This window comes from Drosophila persimilis, unplaced genomic scaffold (assembly GCF_003286085.1).
Source record: "Drosophila persimilis strain 14011-0111.01,24,50 unplaced genomic scaffold, DperRS2 tig00000124-arrow-pilon, whole genome shotgun sequence".
Taxonomy (NCBI): Eukaryota; Metazoa; Arthropoda; class Insecta; order Diptera; family Drosophilidae; genus Drosophila; species Drosophila persimilis.
This window is the reverse complement of record NW_020825294.1, coordinates 11,174,930-11,192,773: the sequence shown is the minus strand read 5'-3', so window position 1 is coordinate 11,192,773 and position 17,844 is coordinate 11,174,930. Positions and strand designations below refer to the sequence as shown.

General features: G+C 41.2%; 4 protein-coding genes across 5 annotated transcripts in view; 1 reads left to right on the top strand and 3 right to left on the bottom strand.

Annotated features, from left to right (window-relative positions):
- The window catches only part of LOC113565557, a 50,079-nt gene that overhangs the window by 28,312 nt on the left and 3,923 nt on the right, over positions 1 to 17,844 (bottom strand). For both annotated transcript variants that reach the window (XM_026987870.1, XM_026987871.1), the window contains one exon: positions 3,229 to 3,630. In XM_026987870.1, coding sequence (XP_026843671.1) covers positions 3,229 to 3,424 — 196 coding nt within the window. In that variant the 5' untranslated portion in view covers positions 3,425 to 3,630. The remainder of the gene's footprint in view (positions 1 to 3,228; positions 3,631 to 17,844) is intronic.
- On the top strand, positions 15,930 to 16,387 carry LOC6602449 (male-specific sperm protein Mst84Dc). The gene is made up of 2 exons (XM_002027426.2): positions 15,930 to 16,004; positions 16,059 to 16,387. The coding sequence occupies exon 2, from the start codon at positions 16,078 to 16,080 to the stop codon at positions 16,261 to 16,263; it is 186 nt and encodes a 61-aa protein (XP_002027462.1). The 5' UTR covers positions 15,930 to 16,004; positions 16,059 to 16,077; the 3' UTR covers positions 16,264 to 16,387.
- On the bottom strand, positions 16,592 to 17,062 carry LOC6602450. The gene is made up of 2 exons (XM_026987873.1): positions 16,995 to 17,062; positions 16,592 to 16,932 (listed from the first exon to the last, which is right to left on the bottom strand). Exon 2 carries the CDS (start codon positions 16,905 to 16,907, stop codon positions 16,665 to 16,667), a length of 243 nt encoding a protein of 80 aa, XP_026843674.1. The 5' UTR covers positions 16,908 to 16,932; positions 16,995 to 17,062; the 3' UTR covers positions 16,592 to 16,664.
- LOC113565559 (keratin-associated protein 17-1) lies at positions 17,039 to 17,506 on the bottom strand. Its single transcript, XM_026987874.1, has 2 exons — positions 17,172 to 17,506; positions 17,039 to 17,100 (listed from the first exon to the last, which is right to left on the bottom strand). Exon 1 carries the CDS (start codon positions 17,372 to 17,374, stop codon positions 17,192 to 17,194), a length of 183 nt encoding a protein of 60 aa, XP_026843675.1. The 5' UTR covers positions 17,375 to 17,506; the 3' UTR covers positions 17,039 to 17,100; positions 17,172 to 17,191.

The following is a 17,844-nucleotide window of genomic DNA, read 5'->3' as shown; positions in this document are numbered from 1 at the left end:
CGAATACAAAAAGGCAGCTTTAGAGATATGAAATATCGGATTACTTTCTAAATTAAGTAAGTCTTTACGTCAGAGGCTGCCAGGGACTTAAAAATAGGATGATAGATTATGTTTATTGATCCACGAATACTTAGCGCAGAGAGTGATTTTTTTGAGTCCTTGATAGAATGTATACCCCTCTCGATCTTTTAATACTGTCGAAGCGAAGACTAAGATAGAATATGTACAATGGGTGCAGATATAAAGATACTTTGGATACAGGCAGAGCACAAACATGAAATTGGAATGCTTATTTTTCAACGAATGAGTTGTTATCCAATCATCTGAGCGATCATTTCAATTAACACGCTCTTAAAATCGACTCGACCTTGACTAGTAGCTCGGCTCCAATCCTGGCTTTTTGAAGTTAATTTCACATTTGGTTTCATTCATGCCACTCTCCTTGCAATTAAGCCTACTGCAAGGAATACGAAACCCTTTACCGAACCATATTGGCCACTGGCTTTTAAAAGAATATTTTCTGCTGGTGTACCTATCTCTCGCTCTCTTCTACTCCTTTTATCTGTCCCTGTCTCTGTTTCTGTCTGTGTCTCCGTCGCACTTTCTCACCCTGCTTAGGGCGCCATTACATGGGAATTTCGACAAACTGACTGACATCAACCGCACTCCTCACACAATGGTTGGATGCTGACAAAAGGCACGTCACTCGCCTGCCTGCATTGCAGCCAAGTTGGAATGTCAAAACAGTAAACGGTAAATGTCTGCTAGACAAAGACGATTCAACACTCACCCCACAGCCACCAACAACCCACCTGTCTTGGCCCAAAAAAAGGAAAAATTGCAAAGTGCAAGTTCATGTGATATGCAAAGTGAAGTGTGTGCGAAGGGAAGAAATACGGGAGAGAGCGAAAGAGGGAGATAGAGTGTGTGAATGTGTCTGTACCCGTATAGGAGATGCTTAACAGAAGCCCCCTGGTAGCAGCATCAGGCATGTAAAGCTCTTGCACACCCCGGCGTTTGTGTGATGTGGGCTAAGAACATGATGATGATGATGATGATGATGATGATGATGTTGATAATGATGATAGGGAAGGTGCAGTCGAGAAGGCTAACTGACTTTTGCGCATTCGGGAAAATTGAAAACGCATCTCGGCCAGGGCTGCTGCCAGCCATTGTGATTGAAGTTCCCGCAAAGAACAAACTTTTTCCAGGCAGCAGCAGCAGCCCATATTGAAGGATATAGCCAATTTTTGCTTTTGTTTTGCCAAAATCAAGTGGTAGGAGCGAAGAGAGAGCCGAGAGGATAGGAGAGGGCGCCAACACAACATGTTGCATGTTTTTTGGGGTAAGGCCGAAGTTAGATGGAAAAGTTTGCTTTTTGGGAGGAGATGAGCTGGGCTTTGTATGAGTATTAGAGGGACCCCACATGCAAGGCATTGCATTGCTTATTGTTCGGCTACCAAAAGGATGGGATGGTCAGGGAGAGCACTTTCTCTGGCCCCGCATACGTATCTGCATTGTTTGTGTTTAGCATAAATTAGAAAGTATCGATCGCATTGTGTGGCGAAATTGAAAAGGCAACTTTTTCGCCTCGAAACTCTTCCAATTCGTATTCGTATTCGTATTCGCATTGCCATTCCGAAACCCAGGCCCAAAGTTTCGAATCAATATCAACAAGAATGCTTTTCGGCTAAGCTGCTAACCGACAGAAATTGTAATTTCGATGAGTACTCGGGGATTGCAGAAAAAATTACTATATAGCACACAGACGGAAGAGCTGAAGAGCAGAAGAGAAGACCAAAATAAATAAAAGTTCTGCCAGCCAGCCCACGCATTCGGTAATTGCAAGAAAATCTCATTTAATCCCAACAAATGCGACTTTATCACGCAAAAAATTATGAAATATTCTCTGTCTCTAGGCAGCAATTGCTTTCGTTGTTTATACGAGTATATATCTATATTTATACATAAATATCCATCCCCCACCCATCCCGTCAAGTTGCCTTTTCGCTTTGCTTGTTTGCACATTGTCCCGCTCGCGCCTTTTGGCCAGGGCCAAAACAAAGGCAAAAAGCAGACAGAATCACTCGAAGGAATGGGAAAGCAAAAATGGCAGTCTGAAGCATGGGATGGATATTTAGTATCGTAGTTTCTTTTGCAACATCATCATTTTGGTTTCGTTTTCGGGTGGATAATGGGCTAGAGCAGGGCTCTCTGCTCTGTCTCTGTCTCTGGATTGGAGTGGAGTGGAAGGAAATCGCAATGATTCGAGACTGTTGAGTTCTAAGGCGAGGGTTTGCCAATCAGTTGCTAGGAAATTAAATATATAATCCTTCTACTCGTATCAATTTTGTAGCTCGAGCTGTTCGATGGGCGATCAATCATTTTCCATTAATCACATACTCCAAAGTTGCTTAGTGCGTAAATATTTTTAGGTTTTGAATCTATGCTATTGATAGATTAGGGTTGTAGAATTTGTATCTGAATTTTTTGAAATTTAAAATTAAAAAATAAAATGTATTTGTATTCGTATTTCTCCCGTATTAACTGAGCAAACCTCGCAATATACAACGACTTTCTTGGCATCAACACCCACTGCAGGCGCCCATTGCCCCACCGTACCTCCCCGTGGAGACAGCCACCCCCTCCTGGTCATCGTTTCATGCAGATGAATGCGCGCATTTATGAAAAATGTTGTTGTCATCAATGCTCTGCTACCATTATTGCAGATGTCTCCCCCTGCGTCCGCGCCCGCCTCCCGCATCCCGCTCCACTCCGTTGATGAGAAATAATGTTTGCGGAAAAATAAGATTTGTTTATTTTACGAACGATTGATTTTCCCTTCCGCCCATGTCCCTGTCCCTGTCCCTTGTCCCTGCCACCAGTATTCCTTGCCACCCGTTCCTGCCACTTGTCCGCGCTTCATTTTGCGCGGCTTAAAAATTAATTATCGCCAAGGCCCGGAATCATCCAAGAGTGGGGAGTGGGCCCAAGGCCTCTCAGTCGCCGTCGGCCGTCAGTGTCATTTATATTTTGAGGCTTTGGCCAAGTTTTGATAGTATTTCATCAACGTTTTTGTACGCCCATTACACCCATGGACTTTGTGCCATCCGAATTAGCCGAGATTTAGAATTCCCCATGCCTCATGCCTCCATGCCTCATGCCCCATGCCTAATGCCCAATGACCCATTGTTTGGCCCATTCCCGATTGGGATATAATTCACTTACCAGGAACCAGCACGAGAAGTCCGATCACGGCCAGCCAGCAGATGCAGCCCCGCCCAGTTTGTTGTCGGTGCGACGGCATCGTGGCCGTCCGCTTCCCACTCGCTGCTGCTCTCCTTGCGGACATTTGCATGTGGCGTGGGGGAGGAGCTGCCCCTCGGCCTGTCGCTGGACAGTTTTTATGCAGCTTCGACAGCATTGAAATATATATTTTTCGTATCTTTGCTCCTCTTTTATAGCCAGTCTCCAGTCTGTGTGGCTATTCTCTCGCTCCTTTCGGGGTTTTCGGCCACTTCCGTTCGGGCCTTATAAATATATATTGGCCAATAAATGTCAATTGTATTTGGTTTCTATCTGCCTCCTTCAGTGACGTCCAGTCTGGCTACTCAGAGTCCTGGAGTGGAGCTGTAATTATAAGAACATTTGAATTGTGGCATAACAATCTATAGTTTGACAGGAAATTCGATTTTTGGGTCGGTTTTTAATGGAATATGGACTGCTTGGAGAGGAATTCGTGTGTTCACGTATCCACAACATAATCTCGAATAGTATGCTTGTACTGCTTGTACTAGTCCTTATAACTATTTTATGCAACGATTGTCATTATATAAATATAATTTTATTAATATTGATTTTAGTTTTATTTTCCAAGCATGGATATACTTATTTATATTGAATAACAAAATACCAGCACTAACTTTCGTTGGTTTCTGATGGCACATTAAATAATAAAGCAACCATCATTTGAATATTTTATTGAGGGTCGCTTCCCCCTCCCCATAGCGATGCATTTCATTCCGCACTGATTCCGCTTCCACTGACTGACGCCCATAGCAAATACAGTGATTAATGCAATTAACGGGTGCACTTTAATTAAAAAATGGCTTCAAACACAGATACGAGTATAGCAACACATACACAGACACACGAGGATGTACTATAAATCGATTTAATTTCAACACTAATCCGCGTGTGTGTTGCACTGCACAGATGAAAAAATAATAGTATTAACTGCCAAGAAAGACGCGAAATGAACAGAGAAAATAAGTGAATGGATAGAGGAATAATCGTAAAGAGGCAAGTCGACCAGAGTCCATTGGGGTGGCGGTGGAGGGGTTCCACTCTTAGTTCCACTCCGATAGAGCTACGCATTTCACTCAGCCCCATCTCCAGCCCCATTACCACCCCTCCAACTCGAACGAGTGATCCACTAGCCCACCCTTCCACCACCCTACCCACTGCGTCTGCTTAAACGACCATTTCCTAATTGTCTTTCCGTTACGCCCAAAAAAGGAGGGTGAACAAAAAAAAAGAGTCTTCAATCCACAGTTTAATTATTTTTCATTTAAATAAAAAGCACACACCCACAGACATTTACATAGATACACTCACACATGGGCCACAGCCATTCCCCTTTCTCCCTGTTTGTTTTTGTCGTTAAAACTTCTTTCTTTCTTCTTTCTTCTTTTGCTTTTGTTTTCCTTTTCTTCTCTTTGGCCATGCTCGTATTCTCTTTGCTCTTGGTTCTCATTTCGTTTTGCCACTTTGCCACTCATTTGAAACAAAAGTGACACACACATGGATATTCGTACACCATCACACACATGAGTGAAAACACTCACACAGATGTGTGCGGAATCTTCTTTCTTGTTGTTCCTTCTCACAGATTTTTTTATATATTTAAATATGGCCTGGTTGTAATTTGTTCCTTTTTTTGGCTTTTTTTTTTGTATACCCAGCAGTTTTTTGGTAAAAGGGAGTACTCTGATTTTATAAATGTAAATTGTTGCGATCTTTAAGGCCTAAAAATCAAATAAAAAAATAAGATATAACTAGAAAATACTAGTTATATTCTTTATAACATCTTAATATGTAAAATTACAATCAGTAGCAGCATCAGTAGAGGATATCTGGTGGTCGAAGCTTCGATTGAAACATTTTTATTGAATTTTTTTCGGAGGAAGTTGTCGCTTTCCAAATAAGTTTGCCAAGTTTGGCATTAAAACGGCTACCAATGCCAAACAGTGAGAGAGATGGCTACATGGACCCAGGGGGAGAGGAGAAGCGAAGTATGGCAGAGCCAGAGAAGGAAGCTGGAAGGAGAATTGCCCTCTCTCTTACTCTCCATTTAAGGTAATGAGCACATACAAAATGCAATTAAAATCTTGTTGCCAAAAATGCAATTTTGCGTATCTCTTTTTATTTTTCCGTCTCTATATACATACATACATACGTACATATGTACATTTAAATATATCTGTATGTATATTTACTTGGACTTTTGGGGCACAGCATGCAAAGCATTAATGCATTTTATGGGCCACTGCCGACAGCGGCAGCGAATGCTTTTAACGATGCTCTGGAAAAACTATAAAAAAAGGAACGAAAAAGAACTTGGAAATGTCTTATACCAAAATTATCTAACGGACGAATCCAGGGGCAAGCGTTTCTAGGGGAAGGGATGTTGTGGGTATGTAAGTACCAATAATGTTTAATTTACCTGAGGCATTGCGACACTAAAGTACCCTGCTCTCAATATCAACAAAGGGTTTAAACTTCATCTTGAAAACATTCACTAAAAGGACATTTAGTTAGCATTAATAGCGTTCAAAGAGACAGTTGCGTTCCAACTGTTTATTTATTTATTTTTATACCCGATACTCAAAATGAGTATTGGGGTATATTAGATTTGTGGTAAAAGTGGATGTGTGTAACGTCCAGAAGGAATCGTTTCCGACCCTATAAAGTATATATATTCTTGATCAGCATCAATAGCCGAGTCGATTGAGCCATGTCTGTCTGTCCGTCCGTCCGTCTGTCCGTCTGTCCGTCCGTCCGTCTGTCCGTCCCCTTCAGCGCCTAATGCTCAAAGACTAAAGGAGCTAGAGCAACGATGTTTTGGATCCAGACTTCTGTGATATGTCACTGCTCCAAAAATATTTCAAAACTTTGCCCCGCCCACTTCCGCCCCCACAAAGGGCGAAAATCTGTGGCATCCACAATTTCGACGATACGAGAAAACTAAAAACGCAGAATCGTAGAAGATACCTATATCTTCTAGAGTGCGAAATCTGAACCAGATCGTATAATTATTACAGCCAGAATCACGAAAACAATTTCACTCTTTCTCGCTCTGTCTCACTCTAACACACAGGTTTCATAGTCGGTTTTGCCAATTGCAAAATATGAGTTCAAGGATCTCAGAACCCATAAGAGCTAGAGCAACCAAATTTGGTATCCACACTCCTGTGATATCGGACCTTGACCGTTTCGTGTCAAAATTTCGCCACACCCCCTTCCGCCCCCGCAAAGGACGAAAATCTGAGGCAACCACAAATCTCAGAGACTATTAAGGCTAGAGTAACCAAATTGGGTACACACACTCCTTTAAGATGTCACTATAAAACGTATATCTCAGAATTTTGCCCCACCCCCTTCCGCCCCCACAAAGGACGAAAATCTGTTGCATCCACAATATTGCAGATTCGAGAAAACTAAAAACACAGAATCATAGAGAATGACTATATCTATCCGGTTGCTGAATTTGGATCAGATCAGATAATTTTTATAGCCAAAAGGAACAAATCAATTTGCAGTGGCTACGCAGCGCCCGACGTCACGCTCAGACTGATTTTCTGTCTCTCTCGCACGCATTCTTTGTCGTGTCGTTTAATATTAGCGGCGTCTGCCGGAGGAGAGCCATACTGACTTAGTATCGGGTATAACTGTAGAGTTGCGGTGTACGCAGCAACTCACAACGTTCCCCCTCGTTTTAGTTATATTTTTGCATCCGGTATTCTAAGATTACAAATTACATTAAGCTACGTAAGCAATTGCCATTATTAATTTCCAATGAAGATCACTCCAAATATATATATATATATTGTATATAAACAATTGACAAAATAGCAAAAAGCATAATCTTAAGCTAGACAGATTTATCAATAGCTGAACGAAGACATTATATCCAGCCTGCGGTAATCTTTGAAAAGAAATGTGAAATGTGCTACATTTGTTATATGAACCAACGATTCTATGAAGTATGCCATACGTAACGTATTGTAAAGTGGAGAAAAAGTTCCCCTCTTCCTATCCTAACAGGAGATACATTTGTATCTTTTATGCTCTGCATCATTGGCATTGCCAGTTACCAACTCGTCTCTGATTTCCATTCTATTTCTATTTCGGTTCTATTTTTCTTTTCTATTACTCTACTCTACTGGATACGGCTCACTTATTTCATTTTGCCCATACCTTGTGGCTTCTCAATTGTTTGCATATTTTATTTAAACTTCGGTGCCTGAGCCTGGTAATGGAGTTGTAAACGAGACCTCGTATGACATGCATTTTTGTGCCGTTTTGCTTGCCTCGTTTTGTGGGTCAAGAGGGAAATCTTGTGGGGCATATATGTATGTATGTATGGGGCATATAAAGTACTTTAGGAGTATACATATACCAAAGTATATGTATATATATATGCAAATGTGTGTCTGAATGCAACCACCAACTGCAATTACGACCGGATCAAAGAGTTCCCCTCGGATTACGAATGCTAATGAGCAGGAAGCTAAGGATGTTGACTTTCGGTCACCAGAGTGATTTACTGTGATTTATTTTGCGGTGACTTTGATACCGGTAAGCTTACAGTGATCTCTACCGTTTAAAAGGGCAAACCTTTTATTGAGATACTTAAATGCTTCAATAACCGCTTTGCCTCTCTGCCAAGGCACAGAAGCACAGAATCATTGAAATATATTCTTTGCCTAGAAATAGAACTGTACTCTGGGAAAGTCAACCCAGCTTCCCAGTAATTTCCCGAGACTGTGACTGCTTTGATTATTTCCCATGCAGTGAAGGCATCTCCCTTATTACCAAGTGTGCCTTATAATCCGAGTGACTTTGTTTCCTGATTCTGTACAAATTGACTCTCTATGCGAGCTCTCATTACCATTGATCAATCAGACCATTGCCGTTCATTGTTCCCTTCTACCCGTAACCCCACCTCTCTGGGACTCCCAACATTCCTGGCACATACCTGAAATAGAAATTTTCCAGGCAAGCAGCAGCAGCAGCAACATTGAAAACAGTTTTCAGTGTTCTCATGTCATCGTTGTCGTGCAGCTGCCAACCTTTCTTAGACCGCAAAAACTCATTACAGGTTCCACTCGTCTCCTCTCCTCTCCTCTTCCTTTCTTGGGTCTGTACCCCTCTCTTTCACTCTCTCTCAGCATCTCTGAGTCTTTCTTTTCGTGCGCTGTCTCACTCGTTCGGTGCGTTTTTGCTATTTCGCAATTAAAACTTTCATTAAAGTAATTAAAATTGCAACAAAATAAACAAAAATACAATCAAAATCTGCAAGGTCTGGCCCACCGGTGAAGGGCAGCTGAGTTTCGGAGGTTGAGGGTCGGAAAAACTGGGTGGAAAACTGTGTGGGCAACTGTGTGGGATTTGACAGACATACAAAAATGCAGTTAAAATTGTACGAAAAAGGGGGAACGGTGCCAAAAACAAAGTGTGCCGCAAAAGTGTGACAAATATAAACGGGAGTATAAATAAAATGGCGAAATGTTAAATGCAATTCGGATGGGTCGGGCGGTGAGGGTAGGGAAGGGGACCGGAGAGCAAAGGGGATAATAAAATGTGGTAATTGTAAATAAGTGGAAAATGAATGCCACACAGTTTGATTGAGAGGGATAGAGGTACAGTGAGGGGGTCTATTGCATTTGGCGGGATAACATTTTAAATTCAAATTAAACGACTGGCAAGCCACAAAAGGATTGACATGAAGTTAGTGCCACCCGGCCGAAAAAACAGCAGCAACAACAAGCCCCACTTGACTGAAGGCAACCACAGCTCTGCTCTCTCGTTGGCATCTGGCAGATGTCGTTGTTGTCCTAAATGTTGTTGCAGCTGCAGTTTCCCCTCCATTGTTCTGTTTGAGCTTGACATTTGCATAGAAAATACCCCAGAGAAACCCCGAGCAGTGGAGCAACAAGCAAGCAGAAAGAACTCCCATTAATTTTGTAATTTTCAATTAAATTGTAAATAATTAGTAACATTGTTTTACAACTAAAAAAAACTAGCTCAGCTTACTTTTATATTCCTTTATTATTTTGATATCTTTTCTCTGAGGGGACTTCTTCCAAATAGGGGTTTCCCCATGGTTGCGTATGCATATAAATTAAAAATCAAATTATTGTAAATCAAATTATGTGTTTCTAAATGCTTATAGCATCGAATTGACGGCACGTGGTAAAGCTGTAAATATTACTGGAATAGATTAGGTAATATAAAAACTTAAAGGGCAATCATAAGAAGCACTGAGATACTGGTGCCGATAAATAATCAATTAATTATATGAATTTCATGCCTAGACTAAAAAATCAAGAATGTTTTGAATAATTTTTCTGTTAGAGAAAACTGCCTTCTGCGACATTTGCATGGGACCTGTGACATGCTACCCAATGTGTGATTTTAATGTTGATCAGATCAATAGCTGCTCATTGAAGCTTTTGGAGTGTCTGTTAGGATCTAAACTAATTTTATTGTAAAAACACATCGTCTTGAATAGCTATTTTATAGTTATGGAAGGGGGTGTATGTGGTTATCCCTTAGATGGTGACTGCAATTGGTTGCACATGCGCATTAAAATTCAAATAAACGATAGTTCTAAATTAACGAACTTACCTATAAATACAAGTAGGAAAGCATGTGTTATCCACTTGAAATGAATATTTCCATGAGTGTATTAAAAAGGGTCGCGCATGGTAAAAATCTTTTTAATATAAATTTAAGCCACAACTATAGCTTGAACTTGAACTTTAATATTATTACATCTTCTGTTTGGCAACGCTGACGAATAGTTTAGTGTTGGATAAAATGTAATCTATGAAGCATTTTGTGTGGGGTATTTATTGAATATTTTCTTGCGTAGCTTCAGCAATCTGTATCTTCAATCTGCATACAAATTAAGCTTTCAATCGTTTGAAGCTCGTTAAGAAAGACTCTCAAGGACCCAATGGAGTTAATTTTGGCTCAACTATTCTTATTTTAAATGTATGCCCTCAGCTATTGTTCCCCCTTGAACCAATCAATCGGATCAATAATACCACTTGGAGATATGTTAGTACTCTTTCCTTATGACTTCGGGCTCATGTTATTCGTTCTGTTGAGTTATTCATGCCCAACGTAATTTGGATTCATATTTGCATGGAAGCAACAAACGCGAACAATAAATACGAGAAATATGATGCCCCAGCCAGCACATGTGCCGTGTCTTTGAGACGGAAATAAAAGATTTTACAAAACATTGCGCAGTCAATGCCCCAGCCAGACCGAACCAAAACTGGAGTCTCTCCTTTGGCTGGCAAACAACTTAGCCCCGCCGAGAACCCCCCAGAATCGTTTAAAGGCAACTTGACACCCCTGCAAATAAAATCTAAACTTCTTAAAGCAAGCCTCCCCTAAGAAAGTGGTTCTGGAGCTGGGGTTGGACCAGGGCCTGGGTCTGGGTCTGGGTCTGGGTCTGCGGCAGATGAAGCTAAAAACGAATACGAAAAGCAGTAAAAAAATGATAAACGCTTCAACTGATGACACATTCAGTTTCACACACGAACGACTTTCAATTTACATTTGATGTTTTATGTTTCGCAGCATTTACCAAACCCAAGACGAACAAAATGAATGAAGGAATGAATGAGCCGAGGAGGCAACAAGGAGGAAAAGAATCACTCATACGCACCCACGCACATGGGGACTGGCGCTGGCGCCGCCCGACGTTTGACGCCGCCTGGCAGAACGCACAGAAGAAAAAAATTGCACAAGCACGAGCAGAAATCCAGAAAACCCAACCGAGAAGAACTTACCAAAAAGCAGTGGCTCTAAGGAGCAGTGGTAGAAGCTCCATCCAGCAGACGACGCCAGTGCCAAGTAGTCGACAAGGAGGGAAAAACGAAGGAGAAGAATGGGCCAGGACGAAGAAAAGTTGTGTGTACGAAGGTATGGGGAACGTTGCGCAAATAAACGAAAAATATTTTGTACTTCAAATAGAAAACGAAGACTGCAAAAATAACTTGAATGGTGTAGGCGATATCTCGACTATGGAACACCCTACACTCTCATTTTCAGCAATCAAAAAACTGTACACTGATTATATTTGTTATAATTTCTTTCTTTTAATATTTTCTATATTCTGGAATCTGTAATGCTGCGGCATCAGTTTGCATTTTGTGGTCTAAGACGAATTTCCTTGTACTGAAATGTAAATTTTAATGGGCCCTATAAATTCAACTATTCCAACGAAATGATAAAGGAAGAGTTTTTTTCTCTGAAAATTGGAAAGCAAAAATACCTACTTCAAAGATCTATGACTACAGGGTAGTTAAATTGGCAGAGAAGCAGCCGCATCAAAAGAAGTAGTCTATGGAGGGGACGTAGCTCTGGTATTGGGAGAAGGGTGGACATTTTTGCAATACGCATAATTTTTACCCAGAGTCAAAACTCGAGTTTCTCTACAGAATGTGCACTGGGTGTCTGTGCGTGCGAGTGTCTGAGAGTATCTGGGAGATTAAGTGGCTAAAAAGGAGAGAGAGGAGAGTGTTTGTGTGCGATTTGAGACGCTGCTAAATCCGGCATTTCTTTACCCATTTCAATAATTCGGTTGAGCCATGTCAACTAAGGTTATATATGGGTTGTTGTTGAACAATTTTCTCGTAGGGATACAAAAAGGAGGACTTTGTATACTTTGTGCTTGAAATATAGAAGAAGAAAAAAGAAACACAAGAAATTTAGAAATAAATACGAATTGACCAAAATTATATCTGCTCTGGATATTGCGTTTTAATTCATTATAATGAATGAGTATTATCTAATATATAAAAAACTCGTGTCACGATGCTATTTAGTAAATAATAATATTTAGTAAAATAAATATGCTCATAGGCTATAACTATTTTTCACCTTTCCTTAACGAAAATGTGCTTGTGAGCATGTCGAGGTTGTGAAAATCTAAATCACAAGAGGCACGAGATGGACGAACGACAATTCGAACTGAAGCAAAACAAAATTGTTGACGAAGCCAAAAGTACACCGAGCATTTAAATACGCTTCGTTTCTTCGGCTCGCATCCGATTACGAACCAACTAGTGAATATTCCGCTCATCCGAAAATGCTGGTTGATACCATGGCCAAAGAATGTCCACACTGTAATGCACTCCAAATCAAACATAGGTCAGTTTTCAAGAGATTTGAAACCAATTCGCACACTCAATTCGGAGCAACATAATTGGTTCACAATAATACGTAATTTCTTGTATCATTTTGTGATTAGGGGAATTTTTCTAGATGTTGGCGCGCTCTAGTTATGGGCACCCCCCACTTACATTTTTGTAGGATAGGATTCCATTTCACTCGAAGAAAGTATGCTTTTATTGTATAACAACTTGACGAACAGTTTTCAAAAATAAAATCCAAAATCAAACACACAAAATTGTTATTCTAAAAAATACTACACAGCGACCAGCGACTATCAGCCTTCATCTTAGACGCTCTAGTCCTGTTAGTTATTGTCAAATTTTTGTACTTAAGCTTTGTTTGGCACTCGTTGTTCTCCATGACAGCGCTCCATACTGCACCATTATGTTGGGGTGGAGACCGACGTATTTTGTTTTGAATTCCCTCAGAAAGTTGAGGAATCCATTATTAGTGGTGCGGGCGTATTTTTGTATTTTCGATACATAAGAAGAGACTTTCTTGCTGTCTTTTTGGAGATCACCCATAATGGAAAACTAATAAATAAGAACAAATTTTTGTACTGACGATTTTTGTAAGATTTTGTGCAGCAAAAACAACGGATAAGTAAATAAATAAGAGTAGTTTTTACAGTTCTCGAAGTTCGATACCTGGGTGTGAATTTTGTCAAATATGTTAATGGTTTCGTTTCGTTTGAAGTGTTGTCAGCGCCGTGGTGCTTTTCTTTCATGTTTCTTAATTTTATAAATTCTTGATAACAGTTTTATATTTAAATGAATCAATTGACTCCTTTACTGACAGTTACCAAACACCTCTTGGTAAATTTCCCTTGGATTAAAAATGTAGAAGAAACTTTTCTAGAACACCTAATATCGACAACTGACAATTTGTTCTCCATTTGTTCTGCCGTGCCTTTTTTGTCCCCTAGGCAGAATTTTCGCAAAAAGTTTCCGCAAGCTATAATAAGCATCACTCGAAGACATTTCTTACATATTGACATCTTCATCGTATAAACTTTTCAATGGTCACTTGTGAGCATTTCCCCAAAAACCGATGCTAGACAAGTTTCGTCTTTTGAGATCGGCCACAAAGCCACTTCAAAATGAGGCCCACACAATGGGTGCCTCGCCTCGCCCACGGGCCAGGCCAGACCCACACTCAGCATGTGGTCAACAAAAAAGAAGGAACCACCGAAACAAAAGGCCACAAAAAGCAGTTGGACAAAAATTGCCCATAACGAGCACTTGACCGAACGAGAAAACAAATGTGAGATGCCAAAGTTCGGGAAAATTTGCCACATCTTTTGTATACCGTATACATTTTCAATACGAGACGAGTATGTGTACGTAGTACGTATCCGTAATATATAAGTTTAAAGTGCTTGAAGAAACGGAAAAAATGCACTTAAAGACCCAACATTTGTCTCAATGAAGGCCGTGTCACATAAGTTACGTTACGTTCCTTTTTCTTTTTCACCTAATTTATACAGTTTACTGTGCGACCTCTGTGGCTGTCCGTGGTCTCTGCGGTGCCCCAGTCGTGTCCTGGTCTGCCACTTGAAGCCATATAATTGCGCTTATCTCTTGGCGCACACTCAAGAGGCCCCGGCTCAATATGTTTTTGGAGTGAAATGAAGTGCCCATCGTGTCCACTTGTAAAAAGGCCAGGGCGAGAGCGCCAGGTTGGGATGGACAGAGGGGTTCGGAGAGGGAGGGGTGGAAGCGAACTCCGAGCAGAGGAATGGAATCCCAGCAGCAATTTTTGTATTTGATTTAAAAGGAAATACCTTTTTTAGTTGAAGCCTCTCCACTTGCTTGTTTGCTTTGCTGTTTTTCTTTTTGCCTTCCGCTTTCTTTTTTTGTTTTGCGGTGACATTTTTATGTGCTGTGTGCGAGTGAGGAGGAGGGGTGTGGGGGAAACTTTTTGGCATGCCACCAATGAGATTATCTTAAGTGGGGTGCTGTTTCTTATAGAAACAGGAGAGGGCGTACTCAATTGCAGTCTTCAAGTTTCGCTCCTTTTTTTCGTCTATAAATGAGTTTTGCAATAGTTTTTAGCCGGGGGTCTCCGGTCTTTTGTCTTTATAGATAAAAAAAGGTCTGTTAAGTCGAGTGTTTCGCTAAATCGATGCGTAGTGCTTTTTAAGAAAGTAGTATGAATAAATAATGCGGTGCCTAACATGGCAAACATTTAAAATTATACAAACAAAAATTAAGTAGATGAGACATTATAACTTCTCAACACTGAGTTAATAATAACAAGAAGAGATTATAAATATATTTCGCTGAACACCCAGAACATCATTTGAATAGAAAAGAGAACCTTATTCCAGGTTTGAGTTTCATCAATTTGTCCCTTTTAATTGTTATTAATTTATGCAACATAATTCAGATTTTGATACAAACTTTCAATTAATTACAGCACACAGATTTCTATCTGTATTACTCCTCAAATTTCTACAATTAATTATCTAGACAAATGAGAATTAAGCAAAAATTCTCTTGCCAGTACGAAGGCTGGCTCCGTGATGCCAAGGCCCTAATTTATATTAATATTTTTCGTTTCCTAAAGATAAATCTACCACCTCTTTCACTTGTGTGTCTGTTCGTCTCTGTCTTTTGCTAGGTCTCCACATCTCCTGCCATCGCCTTGAATGCATCTTTTGAAAGCCTCAAGTGTGAACACACATTATAATAAACGCCTCAATTGTTGTGCAGCCATCTGTGTAATTTATGTTTAGCTAATGTTCAGGGATCGATGAGCTTGTCAGCTTTTGTGAATCACAGCACCCACACAGACACGCAGAGGTCCTATATCCTGTCCCGCACTCACACACACACACACACACACATCGACATGTACCTCCCTCTAAACGAAACCGAAGGAAGCTGGAAAATGACGTTAAGGTTGCTTCGTTGAGTCTAATAGACTTTCATGTCTGCCTCGACTCGACGTCGACTTTTCCCCAGTTTAGAGCAGGTCCTGCGAAAATCCTTTGGCATCCAGTTCACCCTTCCTCACCCATTTTGCTGGTGTCTCCGCAGTACTTATTTTTCCCTCTTTTTAGACATGTTTCAATGATTTCTTATTTTTGCCAGAGGGGCGAAACTGTTGCGCTGCTGTTTTGTCGTTAGAAAAATTCAATTTTTTTGTATTTGTCGGTCGCTCCGATGTTAAATCGTTGATGTGTGAAATTCGTACTCCGCCATGAGCTGAGCACCAGCAACCACAACAAAAACAAATAAAAACAAAAACAACTGCAAGAACTTGACTTTGATCGATATTTAAGGCAGCTCCCACTTTTCCGAATCATCTTTTTGTTTTAAAATTTAAAATTTTCGACATCAAGTGTGCCTTCGGATGGAATCCCATAAACGTACATCAGATGTGTGTAGAACATTCTCATTTCAGTTTAGTCTCTCGTGCCGTACACATCTCCTAAATTTTCGTGTAAAAAACAAAAGCAAACCAAATTCTTCGCTCCAAAAACTTTGGAATCTTTTCGAAAGATCTCTAGCAAACGGCAAAGTGTAAATTTGACATTTCTGAAAATTATTCGTGAATCAGTTAATCTTTTTTTTCAGTTTCCTCCGTTCCTGAAAGATGTGTAATTCTGCCTGCGGTTCGGTTTCGTACGCCCTGGCCTACGGTCCAGTGGGCCCCGCCCTGCCCGCAATGAAATACACCAACTGCTGCTGTGGCCCCTGCCCTCCCTGCGGACCCTGGACCTGCCCGCCCAACCGCTGCTGTAGCTGCTGTGAATGGGGATGCTTTGGGCCCTACTACTGAGACTCTAAGCGGAGCGGAGTAGAAGGAATCTCGTCTCAGATCAAACTGTTGCCGAAACACCTCGCACAATTAGAGGAGCGAAGTTTTTGTTGCTGCTACAATAAACAATAATGTATTGAAAATATCTCAATTTCTTTTTTCTCTGTTGGATCTGCAGCTGTATCTGTGCCGATATTAAGCATCTGACATCAGGAATCATCCTGATGATTCTATAAATCTTTCCAAGTCTTCAAGGACAGCCCCATGAAGGATATAGTTCCTTAAAGCTCCATCGCTCTCATGGCCATGCGCCGATCGGACTGGATAATTTTTCCAAAATAAAAGCACATCAAAGTGTACTTGGAAATTTATTTCATAATGTTTGGGCTATGGATACGTAAATTTATTATTTCTTGAGTCCTTCACTTGCACTCGGATATTTGCGGTTCCTTTTTCGGCCCTCCCTGCTCTGGGGGACAGGGAGGAGCTATGTTGTGTGGCACATAGCAGTTGTTGGAGTTCTGGCGACTGGTGTCACGCACCCAACACTTGTCGAAGGGCCCGCAAGGTGTGGGCACTAGGTCTCTGCCGGTGAATCGCACTGTAGACAGAGGCGGATTGTTGCAGGCTAAATTATATGAGGCACAGGCCCAGCCCCCACACATCTTGGCTATGGAGTTGAGAACGGAACTAAGGCGAGAGACGTCTCAATGAGGAATTTATTTTTACAGGAAAACTTTGTGAAAACTTACCAAGTAAAGGACTCTAGATGTTATGATAACAACGACTGGATTGTGTCTGAGAATCAGTCGTTGGCATCATTTTTATAGGATGGTTGATAGAATGCATATCCAAGGCCTATTGGATCATGTAGAAATTAGGATAGGAGTGACCAACAGGGGATCATTTCTCTGATGCTAATTGCTTACCATTCGATACCGAGAAAACTCTACCAGCAGCATCCGCCTCCACAGCACCCGCCGCCACAGCATCCGCCTCCGCCACAGGCCGAACAGCTGTCGCAGGCTCCGCAAGGCGTAGGGGTCAGGCACCGTCCCGTGAAGCGAAGTGTCGACAACGGACCATTGCAGCAGGCAAGTCCGTAGGAAGAACAGGCCCAGCCACCACACATCTTGGAGCCTTACGGTTTTTTTTCCTTTATTTTTTCGCGTTACCGCCGGGAAATAGCACAAAATCGAGAGCTGAGGTCTAACTAGGTCTGAGGTAGGCAACGAACTGAAATGGGAAGTGAAGGCTTTAGGGGCTTTCACTTTGACAGCTGTGGACAGTCTGGTCGACGCCGCCCTTCTGAAAACGGTCGGAAACGTTTCGTAGGTCTGGCCAAAAGAGGAACGAAGTGGCCGGGGGATTAGTGAGACAGAAATTACAGTGCGATATACAGGGGAGCATATGAACTTCTATAAACTTCGATGAATTAATCGATTTTAATTTCTTCATTAAACCTTTGGCTATCCCGTGCCTGGATGACTCCATGAAATCCAAATCTCTCGAATGTAACCCACTGTTTGGCATGCAAATATCTCTCACACACAAAACGAACCGTGAACGTTTTTTTTTTTCTGTACGTACTCCTATCTGCCA

Coding starts and splice junctions, on each gene's coding strand:
- LOC6602449 (XM_002027426.2), top strand. CDS start 16,078: ATGTGTAATTCTGCCTGCGGTTCGGTTTCGTACGCCCTGGCCTACGGT.
- LOC6602450 (XM_026987873.1), bottom strand. CDS start 16,907: ATGTGTGGGGGCTGGGCCTGTGCCTCATATAATTTAGCCTGCAACAAT.
- LOC113565559 (XM_026987874.1), bottom strand. CDS start 17,374: ATGTGTGGTGGCTGGGCCTGTTCTTCCTACGGACTTGCCTGCTGCAAT.